The 26,548-nt window shown below is 39.0% G+C and overlaps 1 protein-coding gene across 1 annotated transcript in view; it reads right to left on the reverse strand.

Moving 5' to 3' along the window:
- The window catches only part of ATP10D (ATPase phospholipid transporting 10D (putative)), a 56,289-nt gene that overhangs the window by 18,422 nt on the left and 11,319 nt on the right, over positions 1-26,548 (reverse strand). Inside the window, exons 3-13 of the mRNA XM_067298091.1 lie at positions 25,699-25,893; positions 19,961-20,165; positions 16,979-17,064; positions 15,729-15,835; positions 14,846-14,977; positions 13,702-13,829; positions 13,303-13,555; positions 8,424-8,659; positions 5,678-5,866; positions 2,516-3,131; positions 917-1,017 (exon numbers count right to left, since the gene is read on the reverse strand). Of these exons, the coding sequence (XP_067154192.1) occupies positions 917-1,017; positions 2,516-3,131; positions 5,678-5,866; positions 8,424-8,659; positions 13,303-13,555; positions 13,702-13,829; positions 14,846-14,977; positions 15,729-15,835; positions 16,979-17,064; positions 19,961-20,165; positions 25,699-25,893 (2,248 nt within the window). The remainder of the gene's footprint in view (positions 1-916; positions 1,018-2,515; positions 3,132-5,677; positions 5,867-8,423; positions 8,660-13,302; positions 13,556-13,701; positions 13,830-14,845; positions 14,978-15,728; positions 15,836-16,978; positions 17,065-19,960; positions 20,166-25,698; positions 25,894-26,548) is intronic.

Raw genomic sequence — 26,548 nt, forward strand, 5'->3', positions numbered from 1 at the left:
GAGAAAAAAACACATAGGGTGTATCAATACTATGTTTCCAAAGGTGCCCCAAAACTGTCCTCAGAGACAGTTCTGCTGCCCACATACTGAACCTGGAAGCACAGCCCCCCACAATGCAGTCCATGTGTGCCCCAGCACGTCCATAGACGTAGCATAGTGTTAATAAATTGTCAGAAGGCCTTGACAGGCTCCACAGCACAAGCTGCTCACCAGCAGCCTGCAGGTGCCTGGAGGCTGCCTGATACATTTCTGTTTAGATGGAAGGCAGGCAGGCTAGGGAGCATATTGTACTACCTACTGCTCTTTAATGGCAGCAATAGACACAGCCATGGAACCAAAGCCTCAGCTTTGAGCACTGTACAGCTACCCAGCCTGTGCCTTCACTCTGCAGGACGCTTTGTAAAAAGCTATCTTGCCTGTTTGAATTCATATTGAATTTTACTTCCAAGTAGCTTTGAAGTCAAAACAGAATTTCAAAACATCACTTAGTTTTGCATCCAGACCTCATAACACAGACCTCATAACTGTTTGTGAAACCCCATAAAACAGGCCTGACTTCATTTGTTGTATATATTCGGAAAAAAGCCGCAAACAGGGCAGGTTTCACATGAGACCTACTCTACCCAGCTCCAAGCCAACAGGACTCATACAAAAGAATCAGGCTATTTGTCAACCTGGTTGTAGAATAAAGCTATTAAGCTGCTTGGCATCCTACACTGACAACTATGTCTGCCTAACTAAATTTAAGAATTGATTTGGGTCAACTTACAAACACCTCCTGAAAGCACAAAGATAAACAAAATGTGGCAATGAGAGCATTTGTTTCGAAGTGGTGATGTTTGTTCCATAGGTGATATCACTCATGTTGCTCAGGAACTGTAAACATCCTCAAAAATACGTATAAAGAAATAAATACCTTTTTAGCAATACATAAAGTGCGTAGTCCCCTTCTAGCATAGTCATCCAAATGCCTCTGAGTTTTCTCTTTAATTTTCTTTTGTTCCATTTCTGAACCTACTGTTACACAAATGCAAAGAAAGGAAACTAAATTCTAGGACTAAACATATTGAAAGTTTTTGAAGGTCTAAATATGGTTTAAAAAGCAAAATATTAAACAGATTTTATTTTAATTCTGAACTTATCTTCATGTTTGCAGAATATACTGCAGCTGTGCCTTTGGTTAGCATGCAGTGTACCAGTCTGTACAGGCAGTGATGGGAAATCAGTCCGGCACTGACAGATTTCAGATGATAACAGCATCTCAAAATGTTTTTTCTAAAATGAAATGCTTTTCTAAAATGAACTGGGCCACAGCCACCAAGCAGGTTTTTTGTCACTGGTCTAGTGTGAGGGAGCCCAAAGGACAGTCACAGAGAAGCCTTTTTTAAAAACAACACTTAAAGGGTAGAATATCCCAAAAGGCATTCAACTCACCTAACTTCAGACTTGTAGAAGTTAGGTTCCAAGTTTACCTTGAGAGTCAAAAAGGGTAGAGGCACCTTCAGAAAGGAAATTATCCCTCGAGTAAAACAAAATGCACTTTGGAGGTACGTTTTTCACCCTGTTGGCCTACAGAGGCTTTTTGTCTAGGCTTTAGATGGCTAATATAAGGTGAGATAAAATCCAGCCCTGGATTTGGAAACATCCCTCTTCCTCCCTGAGATCAGCCACAGAACATGGAAACCAAACTCCCTTTGGTTTCTACAGCAGACAGTGAGCCTTTAAAAATAATTCCATTCTATTACTGTCCAAACCATTAAAAAAAAAAAAAAATCAGAATATCTCTGGAACTTAAATATCATTTCTTTCTAACATACACAGATAATACTTGCTTTTTATTACCTTCAATTAAAAGACGATGAGTGTTAGCTACAGTCCATGAATAAATTATAGCTAGTGCTTGAGCAAGGTCGGGCATCTCTCCTGTGGCAGATTCCAAAAACATTTAGCCCTGAACAACAAGGCCCAGTAGGAGGCACCATACAACCTTACAGGTACTGGCTATTATTTTTATACCCAGAAAGACAGAAATACTCAGTACTCCAGAAGCAACTCACAAAGCATTGACAGGTGACAGTGTCTGCTATTACCACATCTCTCCAAAAGCTCAGAAACACTAACATAAGTAACAGCTAGGAAGCATCTCATTCTAATAAAGTCTATCAAACACCTCTCATTGTGTAGCAAAAATGGGGTTCTCATTCAGCCAACTATTTGAGCAGATGACCTTACTTTATCACTGGAAATACTTCAGTTGGCTATAAACAGTTTCTTTAGACACCACTAAAGTCTTTGAATGACAGCAACTTTTCTGTTCTCAGTTTCCATAACAACACACAACAGAGCCATATCTAAGTGACAAGCAATAATATCTTTCTGCATTCCCTATATGGAGCTATTAACAGATAGAGTTCTGCTTGGTTACTTGTCTCCTCTTACAAATCACACAGGCTCTTCTGTTCAACTAGACTGGAGAATGACAAAGGTGAGCCAAGAGTAAAGTTCTATAAAATACCTTCTGATGCAGTTCCCAACAAATCCATCATGACTGAGTCTGCACCTTTTGTGTATACCATCACTTTGTTGGAGACCGGATGCCGAATCACCACTGACATCCTTTTTCGCACTGAATCAAAAGGCAGGATATGCAAAAGCTGAAATGTTAAAGATCCCAGACCTGCCAAGTCCACAGTTATTTGATCTGGAGTCCTAGACCGTAAAATACATTTATAAGCCCTGGCAGCATGAACCAGGGCAGCTTCATCTGGACTCTCAGCTTCATAACATAGTTTAGGTAAGGGAGACTGTTTAAGAGAGAAACCAACACTGTGGTGTTCACAGCCAGCAGCTACATTCTCCATATCTAATTCTTGAGGTAGTGGGGGGCCTTCTGGGCTGTCACTATGGGGAGGCTCAGCAGCCCTTTGAGAAGTTCCATCTGAAGTAGGTGAAGCCTGTTTCATTCTGAAAATAGATAGTTTGCTCACAAAACTATGCAGGCTTTCAGATGATGACTCTTTTACACTTGGAAGTGGAGAGGAACTTAGTCTCCGGACTGACAGCCTCTGGAACATCTGCCTTATTTCCTCAAGGGATTTAATAGGCATTCTACCCAGTGAAGACAGTCTCATCTGGAACAGAACAGATAAAGAAAGTAAACAAGTTAAAATCTTCACATTTTATTTCATGAAAGAAAGACAGCTTACAAATCATGTATACTTCTTAATGAATGTAGTATTTTGAAATCTGCCACGATTTTGATTACTTATATTAAAAATGGCCACTTTAAATAAACCTATTACCATATGAGTGCACCAAATAGCTTTTGTCAGAGCTATATTTATTCAAACCACATGGACTGTAAAAATATTTCAGATCTGAAAAATGCATGTATTCCAAGTTTGATTCACGATTCCATGTAATACTGCTCTTTAGAACTATTTCAGTAATGAAAGTTAGCATGAGAGTATAGCTTTTAAAAGTTGTGGCAAATGGAACTAAACATTTTAATTCTTGCTTTGAATCAGCAAGATACTTGTAAAGAATAAATCAAGTCTGCAGCCTTCACAGTAACTAGCTACAAGCAACATTAAAAATACAGTACCTTATCAATACTTTTTTAATGTCTGAATTTAAACCAGAAGACAGTTCTTCTCCCATCAATGTTACAAAATAATTAGCTTACTGTTATTCAAAACAGTTAGGCAGCAAATAGCTTATGAACAGTGAATAAGGCATGCATGGCTGACATTCATTTCTCATCACTGGTGAAGGGTTACGGATGAGTTATCTCCAGGAAGCACATTCTCCTTTGTCATTGAAAAGCATCAAGAAAGGACAGACTCTTGTGGAAGAATGGTTAAGTGAAAAGGGGCATGATCTCTTAGAAGTGAGCAATCCTGTCTTCACCATGGAGGGAGGATCCCACGGCTATGTGAACTGTCCTTGAACATTCCTAGACCATTACAAAAGGGGAAGGCAAGTAGTGGTAAACAAGTCAAGGAGGGGGCCGACAAGCCCCTCCACGTGAACAGCAACTTTGCACCAATCATGTATTCGCTTTAGGCACGTGAACAGAGACTGTAAACCAATCATACAGCTATTGCTAGCACATGCTCTATCGCCTGTCTATATATACTCTGTGTAAGCTCTAATAAAGGGAGAACGACCATACTCATATTGAGACTCATCGTTACTCCGGGCCCGTCCCCCCACTCCGACATCTGGTAGCAGAGGATGGTTTACTTCCGTGACTACCGACATCTGGTAGCAGAGGATGGTTTACTTCCGTGACTACCGACAGACTCTGGCTTCAGTTCTACCCCAACTGTATGCAACTTGTAGTGTCTCTCTATTCAGCATCATGGAGATGGAGAGCAGGAACATGCATCCTTGTATCTCTTCTCCCTAAGGAAACACTGAAACCTCCTCTTCCCAAACCCTGAACTCAGAACCTTTATGCCATATCCCTCCTCCCAATCCACCTACTAGTGACTTGGAGATCTTCTTCCTTGTTAACGAGTCATTCAGAAATATCATCCCCAAAAAAGAAAATAAAATCTTGCCTTCTTTTCTACATCATCGTTAAGGAATGGCTAGGTAGTAGCTACAGAACACCACTGCCCCATCCACACATTCACAAGTAAGCTGCATACTATGTTGATTTGTCTGGGAATGCCTGGAAGCATACTAAAATACCAGGTCCATTTATACATAGGTGGTACCTAATACTCCACAGGGTACCTTTTGGGAATGTCTCCAGCCATGATTGTAGGTTCACTGCCTAGATGGACAGCAAAATCTAGTTCTGCACATCTTACTGAAAAAAATTATTTGAAAGATACAATCAGCAAATGGAAATCATGGAGTGGGGGTGTATGTGGAATAAATCAAGGTTGAATTTAGGAGTTATCCTGCAACACAGTCAGAACCAGTAAGAGACAGTGTTATGAAAATCCTACCCTGGAAAACAACTTGAGTTAAAAAAAGAAAGTAACATCTTTAGACAAAAGTTAGATGTATGTTCTGAAAACAACAAGTAGTCTCAGGAAGAACTTAAGATCTCAAGATCTCAAGGTCTCAAGATCATTAAACCAGGACAGACTAGCAAATCCACTGTACAGTTAAGGTGAGGCTTGTTATTCTATACTGAGAAGCATTTTTTCTTCAATTATTACACATGTGAAACCTGATCTTCCATACTTTTGCAGGAACTCTTTTTGAAGAGTCAGAGAACAGGAAAGAGTTTTCTCAATTCCAATATTCTGGGAGTCTTCCGAGATGATTCTTATCTTTCAGCCAACAACAATCTATTTGTAAAGGTAACCTGAGTGTTAGAGTGCTCTGAAAGCTATGCACATATCTGGCAAAAGATAACTGGAATATAGTAAAAATTGTAATTGCAATTAAATCTCAAAATATGTCTTGTAAATTTACAAATGATCTATATATAGAAGCAAAAATATTCAAGTCAAGTTTTCCTGCATTAGAAAAACCTTGCCAGCATTAGAACTCATTGCACTCAGTAAATTTACAGTATTTCCTTTCTAACACAAAAAACAACAGAGAAAAGGATCATTTTGTAAATGCCAGTTATTTGTTTTTTTTCATAATCAAATTACAGGCAGCACATTCAATTACAAATATGCCCAAATAGTCAAAAATAAGACCATCTTACCTTCTGACGTGGCTGATTGGGGGCTGAAACTACAACAGTATTACAGATGGCCAGAGCAAGGAAGAAGTCGGTGATGTACACCATCTCCAAACATGACTCACTGTTGGCTTCTTCTGATTGTGGATAGGAATGAGAAGAAATTTGACTGAATTTTTCCAGTAGTTGCATATCTGGTACAACATCTGTTTCCTATTGATCAAATTAACAAAACTGCCCATTAGGATATAAGCCCTGAAAGTCTCAAATGGGACTTCTTGCACAAATAATTTCAGTGTAACAAATTCTTTCTAGGTATATTTTAAAAGTGCTATATAAAGCTCATATATTAGGGGAAAATGATCATTCCCCAGACATTACTGACAATTGATTCATGAGATCAGTGTTAAAAGGTTTCAAATTAACCTCAGTCTCTTGAGGTAGAATCAACTACAGATGAATGAAGTACAGAAGATCATACAATTTCTTTCCTCAATAAAGGGCCATTCCTGTCAGATGCTGAGTTGGTAATACTAAAAATGGAGGAGCATGCTGGCCTTCTCAGTGCCTTGTACTAGCCCACTGCAAATAGCAAATTTTGTGCCAAGACAGGTGAATAGCAGAGTCTTAGCTGTAGACACTTCAACAGAGATTAAACAAGACTAACGCTATTTCGATACCTTCAGGTACAAAAGCAGCACTTTTACCCCTGGTAACCCCTAATAAGTGCAACCGGAATATTGGTCATTTAGATATTGCCTATTAAAAACAAAACAGAATGCCAAAAACCTCTTAAAGCAAAAGAACAAACTGTTATTAAGATGAAGATAGTCATTTGCGCTTGAGTGATCATGGAATCACACCAGCAAGAACCAAAGCGCACACCTTCGTGATCCAAACGAAGGGCTTCCTTTTTGCTAGTCACACCTGTATTACCAAATACAAACACTGACCTTTTCACACACCTTTTTGCACTCCTCTGCAAGAAAGTGCGCACAGTGGAATCTCTCTTCTTCAACCATCTAAAAAGTACCTTATTGGCAAACATACCTGCTTTCTCTCTCTGCCTATTCTTCTGGCAGTGTCTCTTTGCCAACCCATTAGATGGCAGGGCCCGAGTGTCTCAAAATCAGAAGCAGCTTCCTCTTCACATTGCTGTGCAAGGACACAGTGCCATGGTTCCCACTGAGAGACTGTTTCTCTGCATCTCTGAGCCTATTGCCTGGATTCCCCAAGTTATTTTGGGGGGCAAAAATCACAGAATAATTGAACGGTTGAGGTTGGAAGGGACCTCTGGAGATCATCTAGTCCAACCCCCCTGCTCAAGCAGGGTCACCTAGAGCACACTGCCCAGGATTATGTCCAGATGTTTTTTGAGTATCTCCAAGGATGGAGACTCCATAACCTCTCTGGGTAACCTGTTCTAGTACTCTGGTACTCTCACAGTAAAGAAGTTTTTCCTTATATTCAGACAGAACTTTGTGTTTTAGTTTGTGCCCATTGCCTCTTGTCCTATTGCTGGGCACCACTGAAAAGAATATGGCCCCATTCTCTTTACATCCTCCCTTCAGATATTTATACACAGATCCCCCCTCAGTCTTCTCCAGGCTGAAGAGTCCCAGCTCTCTCAGCCTTTCCTCATAAGAGAGATGCACCAGTCCCCTAATCAGCTTTGTAGCCCTCTGCCGGACTCGCTTCAGTAGCTCCCTCTCTTGTATTGGGGAGAACTGGACCCAGCACTCCAGATGCAGCTTCACCAGGGCTGAGTAGAGGGGGAGGATCATCTCCCTCAACCTGCTGGCAATGCTCTGCCTAATGCACCCCAGGATACTATTGGCCTTCTTGGCCGCAAGGGCACATCGCTGCCTCATGGTCAACTTGTCCACCAGGACTCCCAGCTCTTTACCTGCAGAACTGTTTTCCAGCAGGTCAACCCCCAACCTGTACTGGTGCATGGGGTTGTTCCTCCCTAGGTGCAGGACCCTGCACTTCCCTTTGTTGACCTTCATGAGGTTCCTCTCCGCCCACCTCTCCAGCCTGTCCAGGTCTCTCTGAATGGCAGCACAGCCTTCTGGGGTATCAGCCACTCCTCCCAGTTTGGTATCGTCGGCAAACTTGCTGAGGGTGCACTCTGTCCCTTCATCCAGGTCATTGATGAAGAAGTTGAACAGGGCTGGACCCAGTACTGACCCCTGGGGGACACTGTTAGCTACAGGCCCCCTACTAGACTTTGTGCCACTGATCACAACCCTCTGAGCTCTGCCATTCAGCCACTTCTCAATCCACCTCACTGTCCACTCATCTAGCCCGCACTTCCTGAGCCTGCCTATGAGGATGTTATGGGAGACAGTCTAAGTCCTACTTAGATACCTAATATAACCTAAAATCTCTAAAAAAAATTTCACTTGAGACTGGGTCTAAAAGATTTGTTCAGGGGGGAAAAGGAGAAACAGTATTACCTTAACTGGTCTTTGTTTCCCATCTGCTTTTACGTAAACAACTTTGAACAGGTATTAACAACTTATGCTTCTGTAACAGTTCTGGCATGTCTTTAGAAACAACAAACCCCCAATTTTTTGCCATTGATCAAAAAGTTAAAATGTTATGCTGCAAATAGGCTGTAGCCAAGCAACCACTGGAGGATCCCATTTTGATGGAAGAGAGAAAGGATTTCTTACACGACAAGCATTCAGTTCAAATAGCGTAAAAAGAGATTCCTTCATGAGTTACTTCAGAAATTTAGCATCAAAACCCAACAAATTCTACTTACAATGCGGCTGCTGAAAGCAGCATGTTGTGAGTGGGGAACATCACTGGCACCATCTTCCCCTCCTAATGCAGGGTAACCACCAGACAATTGATTCAAAGATTTTTTGCTGAAAGGTTCATTCACTGCTCTGCTCTTCTGCCCCCTCCATTTTGACATAAGGCTCAAAGAGCCACACCGACCATCAGGTAAATCCTCATCTTCTGAATCCATCTCTTGATAAGATTCCAACCTCTTCGCTACAGAAAGAGTAACAAAATTATTGTTTCATGAACAAAAAGAATTTTTTCTAAAACATTGTCTGGAGGCTTAGGAAACAAAACTTAGTAAGGAATTTAGTACATAGTTAGGAGTAATCTACACTTCATTAAAAATCAAAACATAGTAAGCCATCACATTGTTATCATTCTGTTTCGGACACTGTACTTAAGAGAAACACACTCCACTGGAAGAATCTAGAGGAGAGAGCAAGAATAATCAGACATCTAGAAAACATGACCCACAAGGAAGTAGTTGAGCATGTTAGAGTTACTTAGCTTCAAGAAGAGAGCATTGATGGGAGCCAAATAATAACTTTGAAGTATGTAAGGGCAACTGCAAAGAGAAAAGAAATAATCTCTCTTCTATACACACTGTGGCTAATAGAAGATGCAATGGTCCTAAATTGTGGCAAGACAGGCTCAGGTTAGGTAACAGGGAAACTTTCTGTCAGAGAAGACATGAAACACTGGAACAGAATGCCTGAGAAAGCTGTGGATCAGCCACCATAGGAGGTCCCGAAGACACATAAAGAAAAAGATCACAAAGAATGACAGCAACAACTCTGCCTTAGGGTGGAGGAATGGGACTAAATCACCTCCTGATGTCTTTTCTAAGTCTAATTATTTTATGATTTAGCAGGACTGCATGACAGTGGTTTGATAGGTAGGGCTTCCAGTAGGAATTCAGTGAAACTGTTTCTTACCATTTATATACTGGACATTCCCCCCCCACACACACACATGCACACACACATACAATTTTGTGAATGCTGAACTGAAAAGCTTGCTTCAATAATAAAACTTTGTAATGACACATCTAACAACTTTGCTCCATAGATTTAAATGCAGCTATGTGCCCCACAAATTTAGCTAGAAAAATCAGTGGTGCAAAAGATTCCTCTATAGCAAATGGAAACTAGCCAGTGCTGTTATCTGCCTGTTGAGAAGATACCCAAGTGTGTGCACCTGGGTTCTGGGACCGGGTCTGACCAAGTGCAAGAGTTTGCAGGCCCAATCCAGACAGCACTGGATCACTGTACACTATCCAGCTTTCAAGTTTTCACCTGTTATAGTAAAAATAGCATGCAATAAGCATACACTAGCAATTCAATGTCTGCAACTACAGAAAATAGGAAAAAATAGTTCTGAGAGCTGTGAATTGCCCATTTATTTCAGTTAAATGTGAATACAAACAATGATAACCTAAAAAGCAATAATAACATACAGACATCTCCTGTGACAGGGTGTCTTTGTTATTTAAAGTGGCAGCTACTATATAGGAAAGAGGTAAAAAGCAGGATATTATTCTGGTTTATGGGAATGGGAAATCAATACACAATTCAAAAGTCCCTGGCTCTGGTGCTCAAAAATGAGATGGATATTAGAATTATTGTGTACAACCTGAGTACAACAGCATAAAGCTGTAGAGTAAAATTACATCAGACAGACTTTTTCATCTGGTAGCTGAACTGGGGAAAAAATGTACCAAAAAGTTCTTTTCTTCTAACTGAAAAACAGTTGTTTTTTTCCTTGTTGGACAATTTCTTTTGTAAGGTTTGGGCATTTGGTCCATTCTGGAACCAAGCATCTTCTTAAAAACAACATGTAGGAAATGCGGAAACCAAAGAGGTTTGTGACAGTCAGGAAACAGATTTAGAAGAAGGACCCTCCCATCTCTCAGATTAGTGATTGCAGATTTAGACTATCTATACGCCTGGATCAACACACCCTGCTGTAGCTGTTCACTTTTGTTTACAGAAAAAAAATAAAATAAAATAAAGCCAGGACATAGGGGACTGTAGAAGGAAGAATGGAAAGCTGGGGGCTCAGTGCAAAACCAGGGATCACTCCACACAAAGTCAAAATGCAGCTGGCAGGGACTCGCAGCTCCCACACTTTAAACAGAACTTGAATTCTCTAGTATTTTTGACTGTCCTCAAATGGAAAATTTTGATTAATAAATGAATAAATTATTTACTGACAACATTTTGCTCAACTTTAGCCAAATAAAACCCTCATTTTATTAACCTCTACCAGACACGTAAGAATTGTGTAACACAGATATATGAACTAAGTGACTGAGTGGATGATCTATCTCAAGGATATTTTGAAGTCTACTAATCCACAAATGGGCTAAGACTGTATCTGTTTCAGGACAGTTTGGATGACTTCCTTTTCCTCCTAGCCAAAGCGCACGAGCACAGTTATGTCCAGGAAACAAGCCACCAGATTTGGTATCCTGTTAAATTTTTCTTATTCCTGTTGTCTTTTCTTTCTGGAGCATAAATGAAAACCTCCTTTCCCCAATCTGTCATTCTGATGAGTCCAAGGAAAGTAGGGAGACCACAGCTTATACCTTTCTTGTCAGGTCACCTCTCTGATGTCAATATGAATTAAAAAAAAAAAAAAGATTTCTCTCAAAAAAATTAGGTGGATATGTAACAAACTGTGGCTCTCAACTACTACCAAATATAATATACCGCATGTGACATTGATACTTTTACAGGAAAGAAAGCAGCAGCAGTGACTGAACATGTGTTTGTACCGACAGGTTTGGACAACTCATGCCCATTCCACCCGTGCTGCCAGCCTGTTCAGAAGCCATATAGCTGCCTGCATGCTGTGTCTGCAGTAACATACGCGCTGCCTCTTTTATCAGCACACTGCTCTGCAGACCTGCCTTTTGCCAAGTTTGCAGAGGCAGCACATGTTATGTTAGACAGAACACTGCATGCAGACACCTATATAGGGGACAATATGGTATCACAATCACTGGTGTTACATGCTTCCCTTACATGCATCCCTTCACGCTGGGCAATACAGATACAGGTACAGAAATACATGTATAGACTAAGTGACTTGCAGTGGCGCTCTTACTATGCGTAGTGGAAACCTTGCAAACAGCACCTCTCTGCAACTGAAGAAATGTAAAACAGAACTAACACATAGGCCCTCTAACATTTTTCAGACTGATTTTCAGGTTCACATCTCTTCTATATTTGTTAGTAAGAAGCACATGCATAGTCTCTAGGTAGAAGCTAGGGCACAAAATGAAATAGTTATAAACACAGTGAAGGCACTGATATTTTTGGAAGTCAACTCTAACTGAACTCCTTGGGGAAACATGTGGTAGACATACTATTCCTGGAACAATGAGGCCTGGATCTGCCACAGCTAATACATTCTCACTACTCTTCGGTTTATCTCTTCTGAAACGCTTCTCATGCCTTTAGAAAATACTCTGAAAATGTATTATACTTTTTAAGTTGTTCATTCATCAGTTCAAAACTTGAAGGTATTTCTTCTGACTTTGCTCATCATCCTTTCCAGTATATCATGCAAAGCCAAAGAAGCACCAGGACACCCACAATATACAATTTTCAAAAGACGTACAGAAATTAATGTGAAAATGGTTTTCTAACCATGTGTTCCTGTGACACAACACAAGAAAGGCTGAACTGATTCCTTGCTGTGGCCAGCAGGGTGTGCCTTTTGCTCACACAAAGCAAGCAGTACCATTTTGCAGCAAAACCAGCATAACCACAAGCAGTTTTTTAATGCGCTGCTGTGATTCATGCGTCTACCTGTCAGCATCTCCTCTTTGATCCCATACAGAATACTTGCATTGCCTACCAACAAAATATCAAATGTCTGCAGTCACTAGTACTTGCATAGCATAATGATAATAAAAACTTTGTGTTTTTATCTAGTTAATAAATTAGCTAATTGAATCAAAGATTTTGCAACACTATATATTTCCTCCTGTGTCTGGAGTTGTACCCTCTCCGGGCTCTCAGAAAGCTACAGATAGGCTCCCATGAGATGTATACAGAAGGTTATTCTGATATGAGGCAATTCAATGAGGCAGCATGGATAATTCCAGTAACATTGCTTTCTGACTTTTCGGCTAACAACAGGCGCATAAGATGTAGGCAAGAATACAACACTCTTTATGTTTCATAAAGGTACTTACCTTTTGAGCCTAACCACATACTCCTGTGCATATATGTTTGGTTTTTACCTTAACATTACTGTTAAAGCCCTGACTTCAGGGTGGATTTTATCAGGGTTACTGCATCCTCAGAGGCAGCAGTATGTTGAATTGGAGCCTTAAGGTATACTTCATAAAAGTGATACAGGACACATTTAAGCATCTTCTATAGTAGTGAATAGGGTGTTTGAACCCTAAAACACTGGGCAAGCACTGGTACTCTAGTTAAAAAAAAAAAAAAAAAAAAAAAAGAGATGACTGACTAGATGGGCAATTTTCCAATGGTCTGGCTTTGAAAACTACAAGGAGAGAAGCAAAATGTAGTAAACATGACTTCCTCCAGAGAGAACAAGGAGTATTTTGTTGGTGATATGCAATACTTCAGGACTTGACTATCAGCCCAGTAGCACCTCACATACAGAGTTCAAGTCTCTTAGCACACAGCATATGAAGGGATACAAATAATGGGGAAAAATGCATGGCTATCAGTGGGACCAGTCTGAATTCACACCTTCCAGGAGTGTGTATTGCCCCTCAGACCTCACAAAGTCCACCTGACACCTATGAACTTTCAGCTTCTCTGAGAACAGAGAAAGGACACATCATGCACACTGGTTGTTTCATGTCTTACCATTTTCCTCATGGCAATATTCCTGTCCTGCAATGCTGCACCTTCGAAAAACCATCTTATTTTCAGTGAGAGTTCCAGTCTTGTCAGAGAAGATATACTGAATCTGGCCAAGGTCTTCAGCAATATTCAGTGCTCGACACTGAATAGTAGAGTCTGTCTTCTCATGGTAAAAATCAATGTCATTCTGGATTAAATAAATTTGTCCCAATTTGACAATTTCAATTGAAACATACAGAGAAACTGGGATCAAGACCTACCAAAATAAAACATGAGAATTAAATGAAACCAAGTTCCTTGACCAGTTACAAACTTGAAGCAACTCCCGTGAAGCTGAAGGGTTACTCCAAGGATATAAATAAGAACATAATACAGCCCATGTTCAAAACAGACCAAAGTTACCTGTAATAAAATGATCATTGTCCAAAACATATTGAACCCTGCTAATGTTGGAGAAATCGATTTCCCATCTGGCTCAGGGATGTTAAAAAAGGGTATTTCCGAATACCTACTTAACCAAATTCCATGGCCTTGAAAACAAGAACAAGATAAAGTGAATCACTTTTATGTAGACTGCATCATGGTTCAGGGTCATGGTGTTAGCTGTTCTACTCTGCAGTTACCTCTAAGCCTTTAAATAATTATTTTATCTCTTGAGCTTTTCTTCCAGAGGAAGCGCTTTTAAATTAATTAACTGTTCAATGTACTCATGAATAAACGTTTTATTGTATTCATATCAATAGCACATCTATACAGCACATATCAAAACTAAAAGAATACTAGTTATACTTGCTAAACACTATGAAATAAATTATTTTCAAAAACTCTGGCAATGAACTGTCTTATCTTTGCTTGTCCAGGTTTCACGTAACCTGTAATAGGCACATCATCAAGTCCTAACCATCCTAACCAGTTTATGGCTCTGTGAAATAAATACTGGCATAGAAGAGATTCTGTGTAAATCACAAGATTAGTTTATGGTAGGAAGCTTAAAACTCAACAGTAAAAGCAGTTTCAGTTAACACGTATTGTGATTCCAGTGCATAAGACATGTTTATTAAGTGTAATCTGAAGAAGTTTTTTTAAACATCTTTTAAACAGCTTTTTGATTTGTCATAAAATTTAGCCTGTTCAGATTTCAGTACTCAAGCTCACTTTCTAATCAACCCCTAAAATATCAAATCCTTACAACTCTACTCAAACTGGGCCTCTCCCCACAACACTGCACACGTATCTCATTTTACCTGAAAAACCCTAAGAAAAATTATGAGTTCTGCAAAGCAATTAGTGAGGGAAGAGGGAAATGAATTGCAGAAACGGGCTCCAGACCTAAGAACCTTCACCAAAAATATACCCCTTGACTATACTGCAGATTGAACATGACAACATGAATTCAAACCTGGCAGCATCCCCAGCTGCTAGGGAATTACACACGGGTAAAGGCAGTTTCTGTGATGAGCAGTTAAAATGAATCAGCCCCAAAATAAAACAGTAAGAATTGTAGGATGAAAGAGGAAATAGCAGGAGTTTACAGATTCTTGCTTACCTATTGCCCCAGTTAAACACATTAAAATTAGAAGCAGAACACACCAAAGGATGTTAGTGTTCACTTTTCTTTCCAATTTACTGCGCTTGTAATGCGGGCCACTGTTATTCAGCAAGGCTTTGGTTTCATGACCTGTAACCACAACACAGGTTGAAATTCTCTGCTAGCACATATCAGAACCAAAATATACTGCTAAAGCTTTGGGAAACTGGATGTTTCTGTTAACTAGTATTTGAACAGAGATTCCAAACATAAGCAAAGTAATTAACTGCTCCTACAATATATGAAGTAATTCTGTCCCAAAGAAAATGAGATAAATCAAAATCTTGTCTGTACATTATCTCATACTGTTAATAAGATTCCTTCCTGTAGCAACAATCATATTCTTGATATTTTCTATATTATTTCCAATATTATTTTCTACAACATTCTGCACCTGCATTATAATTATCTGACTGAATATATAACATTGATTAGCCTTAAAATATCTGCCCTCTGATATAGAGTATCAAATAACAGCATTAACTTCAATTCTGGACCAGAAAAAACTCCTAAGAAAGCCACAGATTTCCATGTCCCTTTCAAAATTTGGATTTGCCACTGCAGCTAACAACAGCTGAGGAAAAGGACCTGTTCACACAGAATAGAACTGGCCTCTCATGAATAATCAGATGTATCAGCCCTTTACATTTTTAAAATAGAAACAAACTTAATTCAGACATGCATTCTTAACACTTTGAGCTACAGCTGCCTTATGCTGGATTCAAGCTTGCCATCTCAAGGAAAAGAAAAGATACTTCCCTTTGTATGATACTGTTTTTTAGGGCAGGTAACTTAATCTTGTTTGCAAGGAAATCTGTGAAAGACACGGCAGTTCACTAACCTGCATATACCACAATGCCTACAACAGCTTCTGTGTTTCTTACTGTGCATCCTCGAAGCAGTAAGTTCTCCTTGCTGAGGCCCACCTGTTCCTTGTTTGAATGCTCACTGAAAAGACAGCACATTACCCTGGTTTACTTTCCAAGTCCATAGGACTCCACCAATTACCAGTCAAACTTTGGAAAAGCATCAGACAGTTTTTTTTCCCCAGAGAGGCTGCTAGTTGCTGGCTACCATTCTGACACTTCTGGCTGGACTTTTCAAAAGAATGGGGCACTTGGCATGCTGACTACCTTTGAAAACCTAGTCATAAAGGCACTATAGTAAATCTTCCATATGTTTAAAAGCCTGGTGTTTGCTAGCTGGCATATCAGAAGCAGGCAACACAGCTGAAATGAGCTCAGGACAAACACTGAGTCTCAAAGCAGATGACTTTTATTTGGATTGCCAACATCAGACAAATGCAAACACAATTTAGAATCCCATTTTAAAACTACTGTGCGCATGGTTACCCCTCATGGCATACTTTCAGTGCAGGCGAGCCCACTGTTACTCAAGGTTTTTCTTAGAGATCAAGATTTATGTGGGTGGGTTTTTTTTTTTATATTTCTAACATATCATTGCCCATTATGAAGACAGTAGACAATACACCCCTCAAAAATTGAAAATTAGCCACTCCATGAAATAATATTTTGTTTTCCTACTGTCTATAGGAAAATCATAGACTCCTGAGAATAAGAGAGAGATGAGAAACTTAGATCAAATGGAGTTTGGTCAAGTCACTGAGGGTTTCACAGAACAAGTCAAAGCAGGGGTGGAAGCCAGTCCTGCCCATTTCCAATACTGAGCAATGCAATTTGTCCAACCAGGCAGTAGTCCAGACTGAATATTAAGGACATAATTACTGTGCAGATGTCACATGTCATTAACAGCAGATTTAAAATAGCCATTTCAAATAAGGAATACACAATTGCAAAGTAGCTTGAACTAAGATGTTGAAAATAGTCAATTAAAAAAAAAAAAAAGAAAAGTACTAGCGAGCTTCCCCGGTTTACAATCTGCTATTTAGAAAGCCCTTTCTGAAGCTCTATCTGCTTGGCTACACTCAGAAACACAGTGATGCAAACTGACAAAAAAAAAAAAAATAGATGTTGCAATTATTTTTTAAAGTGAACATTACAAGCTTTCTGAAAATTAGTATGAACACCAGAGCAAATGACATTAGTTTAAAGAGCCACCAAACCTACTTACATAAAGCCTTGGAAACGACTGAGGTCATTGTTAGGACTTTCACATTCTATTCTACTGGAAAAATTTTCTGGATCAATTTCAGAGACCTAAAGCCATAGAAAAAAACAGACAACTCAGACCAAATATGAAGGAACTTAGAAACCTCATAAATTCACAGGTGCAGATATCACTAACAATTTAGTTTCAAACTTGCGAGTTGCTGATCTTAGCAAACCTAGGGTAAATCAGACTTACAGGGCATGCAAGGACTTTCCAGTAAATATCAAACCTTGGCAACTACCAGCTGAGTTGCTGATATCTTGAGAACACTGGAGAGGAGAAAATGGTGGGAAGTGATGAAGAAGGAAGAAACATGCAGTAAGAACATCTGAAAAGCAGAGATTTCCTATAGTTTTTTTTTTTTTATGGTGAGGAAAAAATAGACACTGACTTCTCTGTAAGTAGAACTGCTTCCAAACTGTGTTGTTTGTGATTCCATGACCAAGTTGCTACCTGTACTAACACAAAGAAAGTTTTTCAGGCAGAGCTTTTTAATGATGATTGAGCCTTACCAATACTGAAGAAATGGCTGTTATGAAGGACTATAAGTACATGCTGAGAATGAAGAGCAGGGGAGCTCTTCAGTAAAGGGAAATGCCAAGTGACACAAACATTCTTATTAATAAAGAATGAAACCTGACAAAAAATAAGGAAAATGCTAAAGGCCTTTGGTTTTGGAATCACTGCATACCTGCAATTGTAGTTGAAATTAATGGGATATGAGTATAGTCAGAATATGTGGAAATCTAGTCTTTGGTTAACAGAACTGTTTCCAAATTGAGTGCCTTCCACTAACTCTTTGGAACGTCAGTTGTTCTGCTCTTTAAAAAAAAAAAGAACGGCCAATTTAAAATTTCAAACTCCAAGCCCAAGTCTATAACTCTCAGTCTTAACTAAAAACACCTTCTATGTAATTACAGGTCACCTAGAAGACTATATTCCCATAATTGAGTGACTCTTCTCATGAGGAGAATAACAACTGTGGGCTAAAACACAACCCCACAAATAGAATTTGAAACTCAGAAAGCATAAAATTTTATTATTAGCACACACCTAGTTGGCTTGATAAAAAAAAATTTTGCTATATTTTGTTGCATTGATTTGTTCCACTGTACTAAGTCATGAACAGTCCTAGACAGATATCTTCAGTCTCTCTGTAAATGTAATTAACTAACTGTAAAAGACCTTTTTCTCCACTAATCTTTCTCTTGTTTATTTGTACAGGAAATACAAAATTTCTGTAAAATGTACCACAGTGCACTGATTAATGCTTCTTATGCATTTTGCATTGTGCAATGATTATGCAAAAAAGAGAACAAAGAAAATACGGATTACCCCAAAAAGGAAGCAAAACAACCAAAGCAGTTGATTCTTCTCTTCTGCATTCTGGAAACTGTCTCTAGACATATATTTCTGGTGAAACCATATTATTTTTGATGCACAACTAAACCACCTAACTTGGTGAAACAATCCTTAAGAGCAGTTAAGCAGCTGGTAGGAGCTTCTTGCAATACAAGAAACAGCAACCACAAAACCTCTGGGTGCAACCCATGGGAGACATAGGAATTATGTCTACTCTATGTCAATAAAAACCAGAGGTGACTAAAACTACATCCAAAAGGAGGTACAATCTTTGATGGTGAAGAAATCATCACTTTTTTAGACAGTATGACTCTTCCTACCATTTTGGTGCAAGTTTTCTGGAAACAGAGGAAGCAGTCTCCTTCTTGAGTGAAGCCGAAATCAAACCTTGGAAGCAGGAATTGGTATGAGATCACAGCCATCTCAGTATGATGGCCTACAGAGTCGTTTGAATTTTGGCTTGTCTAATGATACATATCTACACAGAGATCAAACAGGCCTTTCAATCACAAAACAATAAGACAGAAAGGAGGAAAAAAAAAAGAACGTATGCCTCTGTAAGGGGATTAGAAACATCATTCTTCATAGACATCACACCATGGCTTTGGTTTTATACACTCATAAGCATCAGAGGAGTCTTCACAGGAAGGTACTCCTCCTCACCTCCTCATCACTGCTGACAATGCAGAGTTCTTGTGATTTTATCTCCAGAGGACTAAACAGTCTGTCCTTACAGAGTCCTCTCTGCTGTTGCGCTCAGTGTGGTCTGTTTCAGCATCAGAACACAGTACCAGATGCACTGAAGACTGAAGAAATGTCAGGGTTTTTTTCTTTTGATACCATCTTCTTTGTGCCTGTCTCCAATATTTTGTCTACTAGACTAAATACTAAATAAGGTTGGTTTGTCTGGTATTAAAACAATGGCAGTCATGTCTTCAGGACCCAAAATGGCTTTTATGAATTGCTTATAAAGCTCTAACCGTGTGACTTCCATGTTGGAAAAGCAAAGATCCACTGAGTTTCCACCACCACTTGGTGTGCGGAAAACTGCTAAGACCCAGTGATGGTCAGTCTTCAAAGGGAAGATGACCCCGTTAACACTGTTCACTGTAGGCTTGCTGCAGAAAATCAGAAAGGTTCCAAAGGTTTTAGAAATCCTTAAAGGAATAGAATTAGTAACTAGTACTAAATCTATTCTAAAAGTACACTTGCAATAAGAAAAAGCAATGAAAGAGGGACTATCAGGGGCAGATAAGGAACACAGCTCTATTCTAAAAAATTCCAATTTCACTCCATGAAATGATAAGTACCATAAGTGACTTCCTGATATATAACTGAGTATTTTTACTGGCTTGTGTCACTTGAAATAGGGCTCTCTTCTTCCAGGATAAGTAAGCTCACAGAGATTTGCTCCAAAATAACTCCAGACACAAACTATAACTATGTTATCCAGTCAGTTTACTTTCAGCTGGGGATTGCTGAGCTACCAAGAACTAGGTAATCTAGAAAGCCAGGGGTTTTTTTTAGTTGACCATCTGGCATGCTGACTTTCTTAACCCAATAGAAATGCACAATTATCACCTGCTCTGAATATCCTCTCACCACCTGCCTCTGCTTTAGGTTGGTTTCTCCATCAAGGCCTGCTGTTTCAATATAACAGATTCCATCCAGGTCAGTAGAATATAACAGCACCATGTCAGCAGGAATGATTTCATCACATGAAAGCCGGATGAAGTCCCCAACGTTGACATTTTTCCAGCGCTCATCTATGTATTTCTGCTCTTTTCTAAAATACATATAAAATAGTAATTTTAAAAAAACAAACTGGAAGCTCAGAGAAACAGCTGTACTAGATGATGACTATAATAGTTAATCCGTGCTTTCAACTCATAAAAAAAACTCAGGGCGAGTATAATTACAAATATTCAACTCCTAGATCCCAGGCCTGTCTTCTTGGGAATTGCATTCCAGTCACCCTCACAGAATTACTTTAGCTCCATTTAAAATTCAGGCCACTTGCTTCCTGTATTTTTATTACTCCCAGAAAGAAAGCAGTGTTTTAAAAATTTCTCTTTGGGTGACGTTTTCTTGCAACTATGCAAACAAAAACATCAAATCTTTTTCCCTTCTGATAAGGCCTTTAAAAGCCAAACATCTGGTCTCCCAATATGATGAACACCTACCAGGAAGCAAAGAATATTCAACCACTTCACCAATACTCTCAACAAACACTTGTATTTACAGGCTTTTAAAATATCCCTTCCATTATTTTTTGAACATAAGGTAACAAGACCCTATAACATGCAGAGAAGTCATTAAGAACTTAGGCTCTTAAGCATTCAGAGTTGAAATTAGTTATTATTGTTATGAAATATCCAGATGTGACATGTAAGTTTGAGCTTTCTTCAACTTTCCATTTATATCTGCTGTCCTGTCCCCAGCTGTCACAAAAAAATCCTCCTTTTATGTAATCACAGCAGTTTATTGCAAACACAATTAGATTTAGAGTGGTAAATAGGATGCAAGGTAACAAGCAACAAGGAGCGCTTCATGAGCTTGCTAGAGGCACACAGCAGTAGGTACTGCAATATGGGTGTTAGGACACACACAGTTGCTGTTGCAAACACTGTATGTGTCTGGCTGCAGTACATTTTTGGTACCAACTACAGACTAACCCTAGAGCTATGTTTAAAAACAGGAGCATGTATTTTCCACAGTCCTGGTTCTCAGTCATCCAGACTGGGGTGTAGTCTGGGCTGTGCTAGGGGCTGTCTTCCACCTCGTGCTTCCTGTCCAGGGTCTCATCTTGGCATGGCTCAGAAGCACACTCGCACCGGGGAGCTCGCACGCACCTGCGTTCCACAGTACAGACACAGGCTAACAAACTTAGCAATATGGTAGTTTTATGTAGACTGGCACTGGCACACCGGCTTTAATCAAAGTGCTAGCTATGTAAAATGCTCCTGATAAACACTTAAATAGAAATAGATACTTCCAATAACAAAGAAAACAACAGAAAAATATTTCCTATGCTATGCCTTGCACCCGTACCTTTCAGACCTGCATTATCTGACAGTACCCTCTTAGAAAACACTTCTCTACAAAAAGAAGGCACAAAGACCACACAATTAACAAGTGTTTTGATGCCAACTTCTCTAGTGAAGATAAAGTGAAGGTGGTTAAACTGCTTTCAACGTGCAAGCAAAGCAGAACCAAGAAGCAATAAAAGCTAATACAAAATTAAGCCAACATAAACCACTTACCTGCTTTCTCCTCGGGATGCTCATCACTGGTTTTCTAAGCAGACAGAAAATTGGCACAGTGGAAAGCATGTAAAATTTAATTAAGGCAACAGTCACATCTATCAGAAGACAGATGTATTCAAAAACATTCCAAGAATTTACATTTAATACCAATACATTTCCCTAAAATAAGGGAAAATAAGAGCTGAAAGATTTTTACAACAAATTAACCCCCCAAAAGCCTTAAAAGACCTAAAAATGGAGATAAAGAGGAAAAAGGAAGGAAGATTTCTAGAAGCAGGATGCGATTCACCAGCCATTCACCAGCCAGAGGTATGGCTTAAGCTTTGACCAAACTGAGCTCAGTCTTACTTTCCCTCTGCTATTGCTTCTATCTACCTACAAAGGTGCTCACACAGTAAAGCAATTCAGGGAACTGAGACAGCTGAAAATTAATAATCTGTTTTGTTTAGAAATACCCTTCAGGTATTGGAAGCTACATCAGCATGAAGTTATGTGCAGTTCAGTTTACCCCACTAAGAAGGAAAGCGAGTCCAAAGAGAGCGTAACCCCCACGGGAACAGAATGCTCTGCTCACTCCCTAACAGCCCCCTTCACCTCGCTCTCCCCGTGCGATGGAAAGGATTTCAGAGTCAGACCCAGCTGGGAACTGGGACAGATCTACTTTCATGTCCACCTTGTATCTAGAACAGTTAGGGAAGGAATGGAAATGGAAAGGTAAGCAAGACAAAATAAGCTCCTAAAAAGAAAGGAGCAACACTAGAGATGTAGTAATACAGATCTGGACCTAACAAGATGAAGGAAAGAGGGGAAAAAAAAAAAAAAAGAGAGAAAAGAGAAGACACATCACTATATTAAATTATATCCGCCTTTCAAACATATACAATGATTTGCATACAAATGCATTTGTAAAGGATGGTAATTGTAACACATCTACATGCAATGCCTTGAAGGAAACAGAAATATATTTGAGAGGACAGTGCAAGAGGGAAGAAGGGGAGAAGGTGGTACTGGCCAGAAAGTCATCCTCCTCCCTGCTGCTGCAGCCGCAGCCGGGTCCCACACACATTCCTCATCCAGTTCGGTGCCAAGTTTAACAGTCTTTAGTAATAGCACGATAGGAGAACAAATGGACGTTTTCTGTCATAATCACCCCATCACAGCTTTAATGAAATGAGACAAACGACTTGATTTTAAGAGATGCTTAAACAAACAGAAGTGTGTCATACTTCGTGATTCAGGGCTATTTAAATAAACTCCTACTGCTTTAAATGATAACTTCTTAAAAAGACAGGAGGATTTGCATAACTAAGAATTCAAAGTCATAGCAACAATTGCATACTTAAGTACACATTAACACATTTTTACTGTTTTTTGATATGTTTTCTTATCCCACAAGGGAAAGATGAGACAGAAAAAAAATATACTTAAGCAACTCTAACTTATTTTCTCACATTTTCTAGACAGAAATAAGCTTGTCTGGAAAGAGCAGCCTCAGCCTCTGTGTATTTAAGGCCAAGATCAATAATTCCGATATCAGAAGGATAAATTCCAGTCTTGGATATAAAGCCCCCAGAAGTAGCAGGTTGAAAACTCTGAAATATGGAAGTCAAAGATATTTGTTATAAAGAAAAAGAAATGAGGAAAAAAACCAGATTTGGTAAAAAGCACAGAAAATTAGCATGTAGTCGCTTGGATAGATTTGTCAAGGCACTGAAACTAGTATGTTTTGTCATGGACAACAGAGCACAGGGAAACTGGTATTTATTACGAACATTAACTTTTTATAACAGCAAGGCTCACAAGAGTTCAAGAAGTGAGGACCACCAGTCTGCCTCAAAATGTTGAATGCAAACCATCTCCAGCTATCAATGGGTGGCCCACCAATTTTTGAGCATGACAACTACTGCTTAGTTATGCTGAGATAACAAGAAGATCCAGTATAACGGGCACTTGTCTCAGTAGTAATGTAGATACCAGTATCTAATGTGTAAGTAAAATTATGCAAAGACAACATGCACAAGCTATTTAACATGTCAAGATGAAAAAATACAGTAAGAAAATAACTAGAAATTGTATTCAACAATACCCAGTTCTTCAGCAGGTTTAGAATTGATATGAATATGTTTGATTAAACACATGCACTGGAAGAGTCATTCAAATTTCTAAGGGATTCTCATTAAACCAATTAAGAAATTCTGAATCCTAATGTGGGATTAACTACATTTAAGATAAATCAGCTCACACACAATGAATAATCATTTCTCTACCAGTAAGCTTTAATTCTCCTAAACCATGCCTCCAAATTTATTTTTAAATCCAAATTATACAATATAAAATAATTCATAATGAAGAACTTAAGAAGAAAAACAAGTTATAAAAACTACATTTTTATAGGCACAAGAAGACATTTTTACAGATGACTGATAGGGGCACTGTTTATTTCACAACATTATTGGGGAAGGGACCAAGACAGAAAAGAAAATCAGAAACCATTTCTGTTTCATTGACATTAATATAAGATTACACAAACAGTCACTAACACAAAGAGTAATCAGGAATACAGATACTGTATACTCCAGCTTTCTGGCACCAAATTTTTTCAGGGTACATGACACAATTCATAGCAGAAATAATCCAGTTTCTCTCTTAAGCCCTCTTTGCAGATATGAAAAAGAAACCACTTCTCTTTCCTAATAGCTCAATTATTTTCTTGTTTCAAGCTTAAATTTTTATAGGTTGAATAAAACATTTCTGGGAAAGCTGCTGTAAATATTAGGCATTTGTGTTTGCAAAAAAAAAAGCTATTTGTTTTCTCTTTGATTATATAAAACGATAGTCCAGATTATTTCTACAGTTATGAACTAGCTCTTAAAATACCAACAGAACATGACAAAGGCCAGAAACTGGAGATTACATCTTCCAAGTAACATCACAATATACTTAATAGTTATGCAGTACTAGATTGTAATCTTGCTGCCTGTGCTGATTATGGTCAGTGTGTTGCCCTCACTAGGAAAGGCACGTCTTTAACAAATTCGGCAAGGTCTGAGCAGTAACATACAGTATGCATGAAGTCCTAGACTACATTTCAAGCTCCTCTCTTTTCATTAAAGTGCCTAGCTGCCAATCTGTTCTCTCCTACAGGTGCTATTATCTGTAGTGGCTATTACAGTAAATGATAAGGGTTTTTTTTCAAATACACTTGTTTCCCTGCACGACCACAAAGCATGCAAGACACGAAAAGGCTTCACTATAGAGTGACTTCCATTTATCCTTTATAGCTGCGTTTTACAGACTTTGAGCGAGTCTCACAACACCTTTTTAGACAGGCATAGAAGAAAAAAAGGGATGTGGGAAGTGCCAATACACACAAAAAGCAATTTTTTGCCAGTTAATTTAGAATATGATCAGTTTGCTTTCCTGCTTTTTTATTCTTCATGCATAATAACTGCCTTATCCGCAAACCTGCAGTCCAGTACTGTGAAACAGACACTAACATCTGTACCAAACTAGGTGATGCATGCAAATGAAAATAACCTTACTCTGTTTGGTGAATTTTTATTTCATGATGAGTACATCCCGATAGCATTAATGAACTTCACTAATATAAAATGATAAATTAGTAACCTTTGGATTTCTGCAACACCTACAGTGATTTTTAACTAAAAACATGCCTCTCAAAACAAATAATCTGTCTGAACGAAAAACTGAACTAGTCAAACTATCCTGGTTAATACAGTACAAACTCATGCATCAACACTCTTGCTTCAACTAAAGAATAAATTATTTCTGTGAAGTTTACACTAATGCGATATCCATTTAGCTAAACCGGTGATCAAGACTCAACTAGGCAAGTCCCTGAGCAACCTGATCTAATTAGACCTACTTTGAGCAGGGTTGGACTAGATGACCTCCAGAGGCTCCTTCCAACCAAAATTATTCTGTGATTCAACGACTATTCAGAAAGTAAACCAGAAGATTTTCCAACAGCTTTTCCATGTATGCTCATAATCACTTTAATAACAGTAAGTGAAAAAGATTGTTGTCCCTTACCTGCTATACACTTTGGTTAGTAAGTTGTTTATCTGTTTATCCATTTTGTATTTTGAGTAATCCTCCAGACCATCCTTCACAGCAATAATTGTGAGAACCACTACTAGAGGTAGCATTGTAATTTCTTTCTGGAAGGCTTCCACCATAGGAACCCAGTTTAGAACAACTAAAAATAGGAAATATAAATTGGCAACTCTGAAACAAAGAACAAACATAGGAGTTAGCTGTGCTAGCAGAGAATCACCCTCACTCCCCCACTCAATGCTATATAGAGACTTAAGTTGGCAGTAATTCATCTCTTCCCCACCCCCTTTACAATTTAAGAACAAAGTATCTAAAGTTTTGATTTCAGTCTCTAGTCAAAATATATTTGGCTGGATGGTTGCTGAATATGCATGATCAGAAGATGCAGAAACAGATTTTCCTCCGTTTCTAGCCCTCCCATCAGGTCTACATATGTCTCCCAGTGAGGCTTTGGTGAACTTGAACTCTCTCGAATTTCCAGGACTTTTAACCTGAATTTTATTATCTCCTGGGGGAGATAACTTATTTTCAAGAGGGAGCCATCCTGCTACCTTCCCGTATAACTTTTCAAATCAGCAGTCCTCCAAGCAGAAGGAGGATAAAAAAATTGGCCACAGAGTAAGAAGTGACAGACAGGGAGGAATACATTCGGAGGAAAGGAGCTGAAAATCCTACTGCAGATTGCTCTGTGGCAGTCCTTTAAGAAGAAGGAATTCTTCAATAGCCCAGAGAGTTGAATGGAGGGCAACGACACAAGCTATGAAGAAAAGAATTAGCCCAAGACTGATACTCAAAAGACTGGCCAAATCACGAATCTTTTCAGAAG

This window comes from Apteryx mantelli, chromosome 5 (assembly GCF_036417845.1).
Source record: "Apteryx mantelli isolate bAptMan1 chromosome 5, bAptMan1.hap1, whole genome shotgun sequence".
NCBI lineage: Eukaryota > Metazoa > Chordata > Aves > Apterygiformes > Apterygidae > Apteryx > Apteryx mantelli.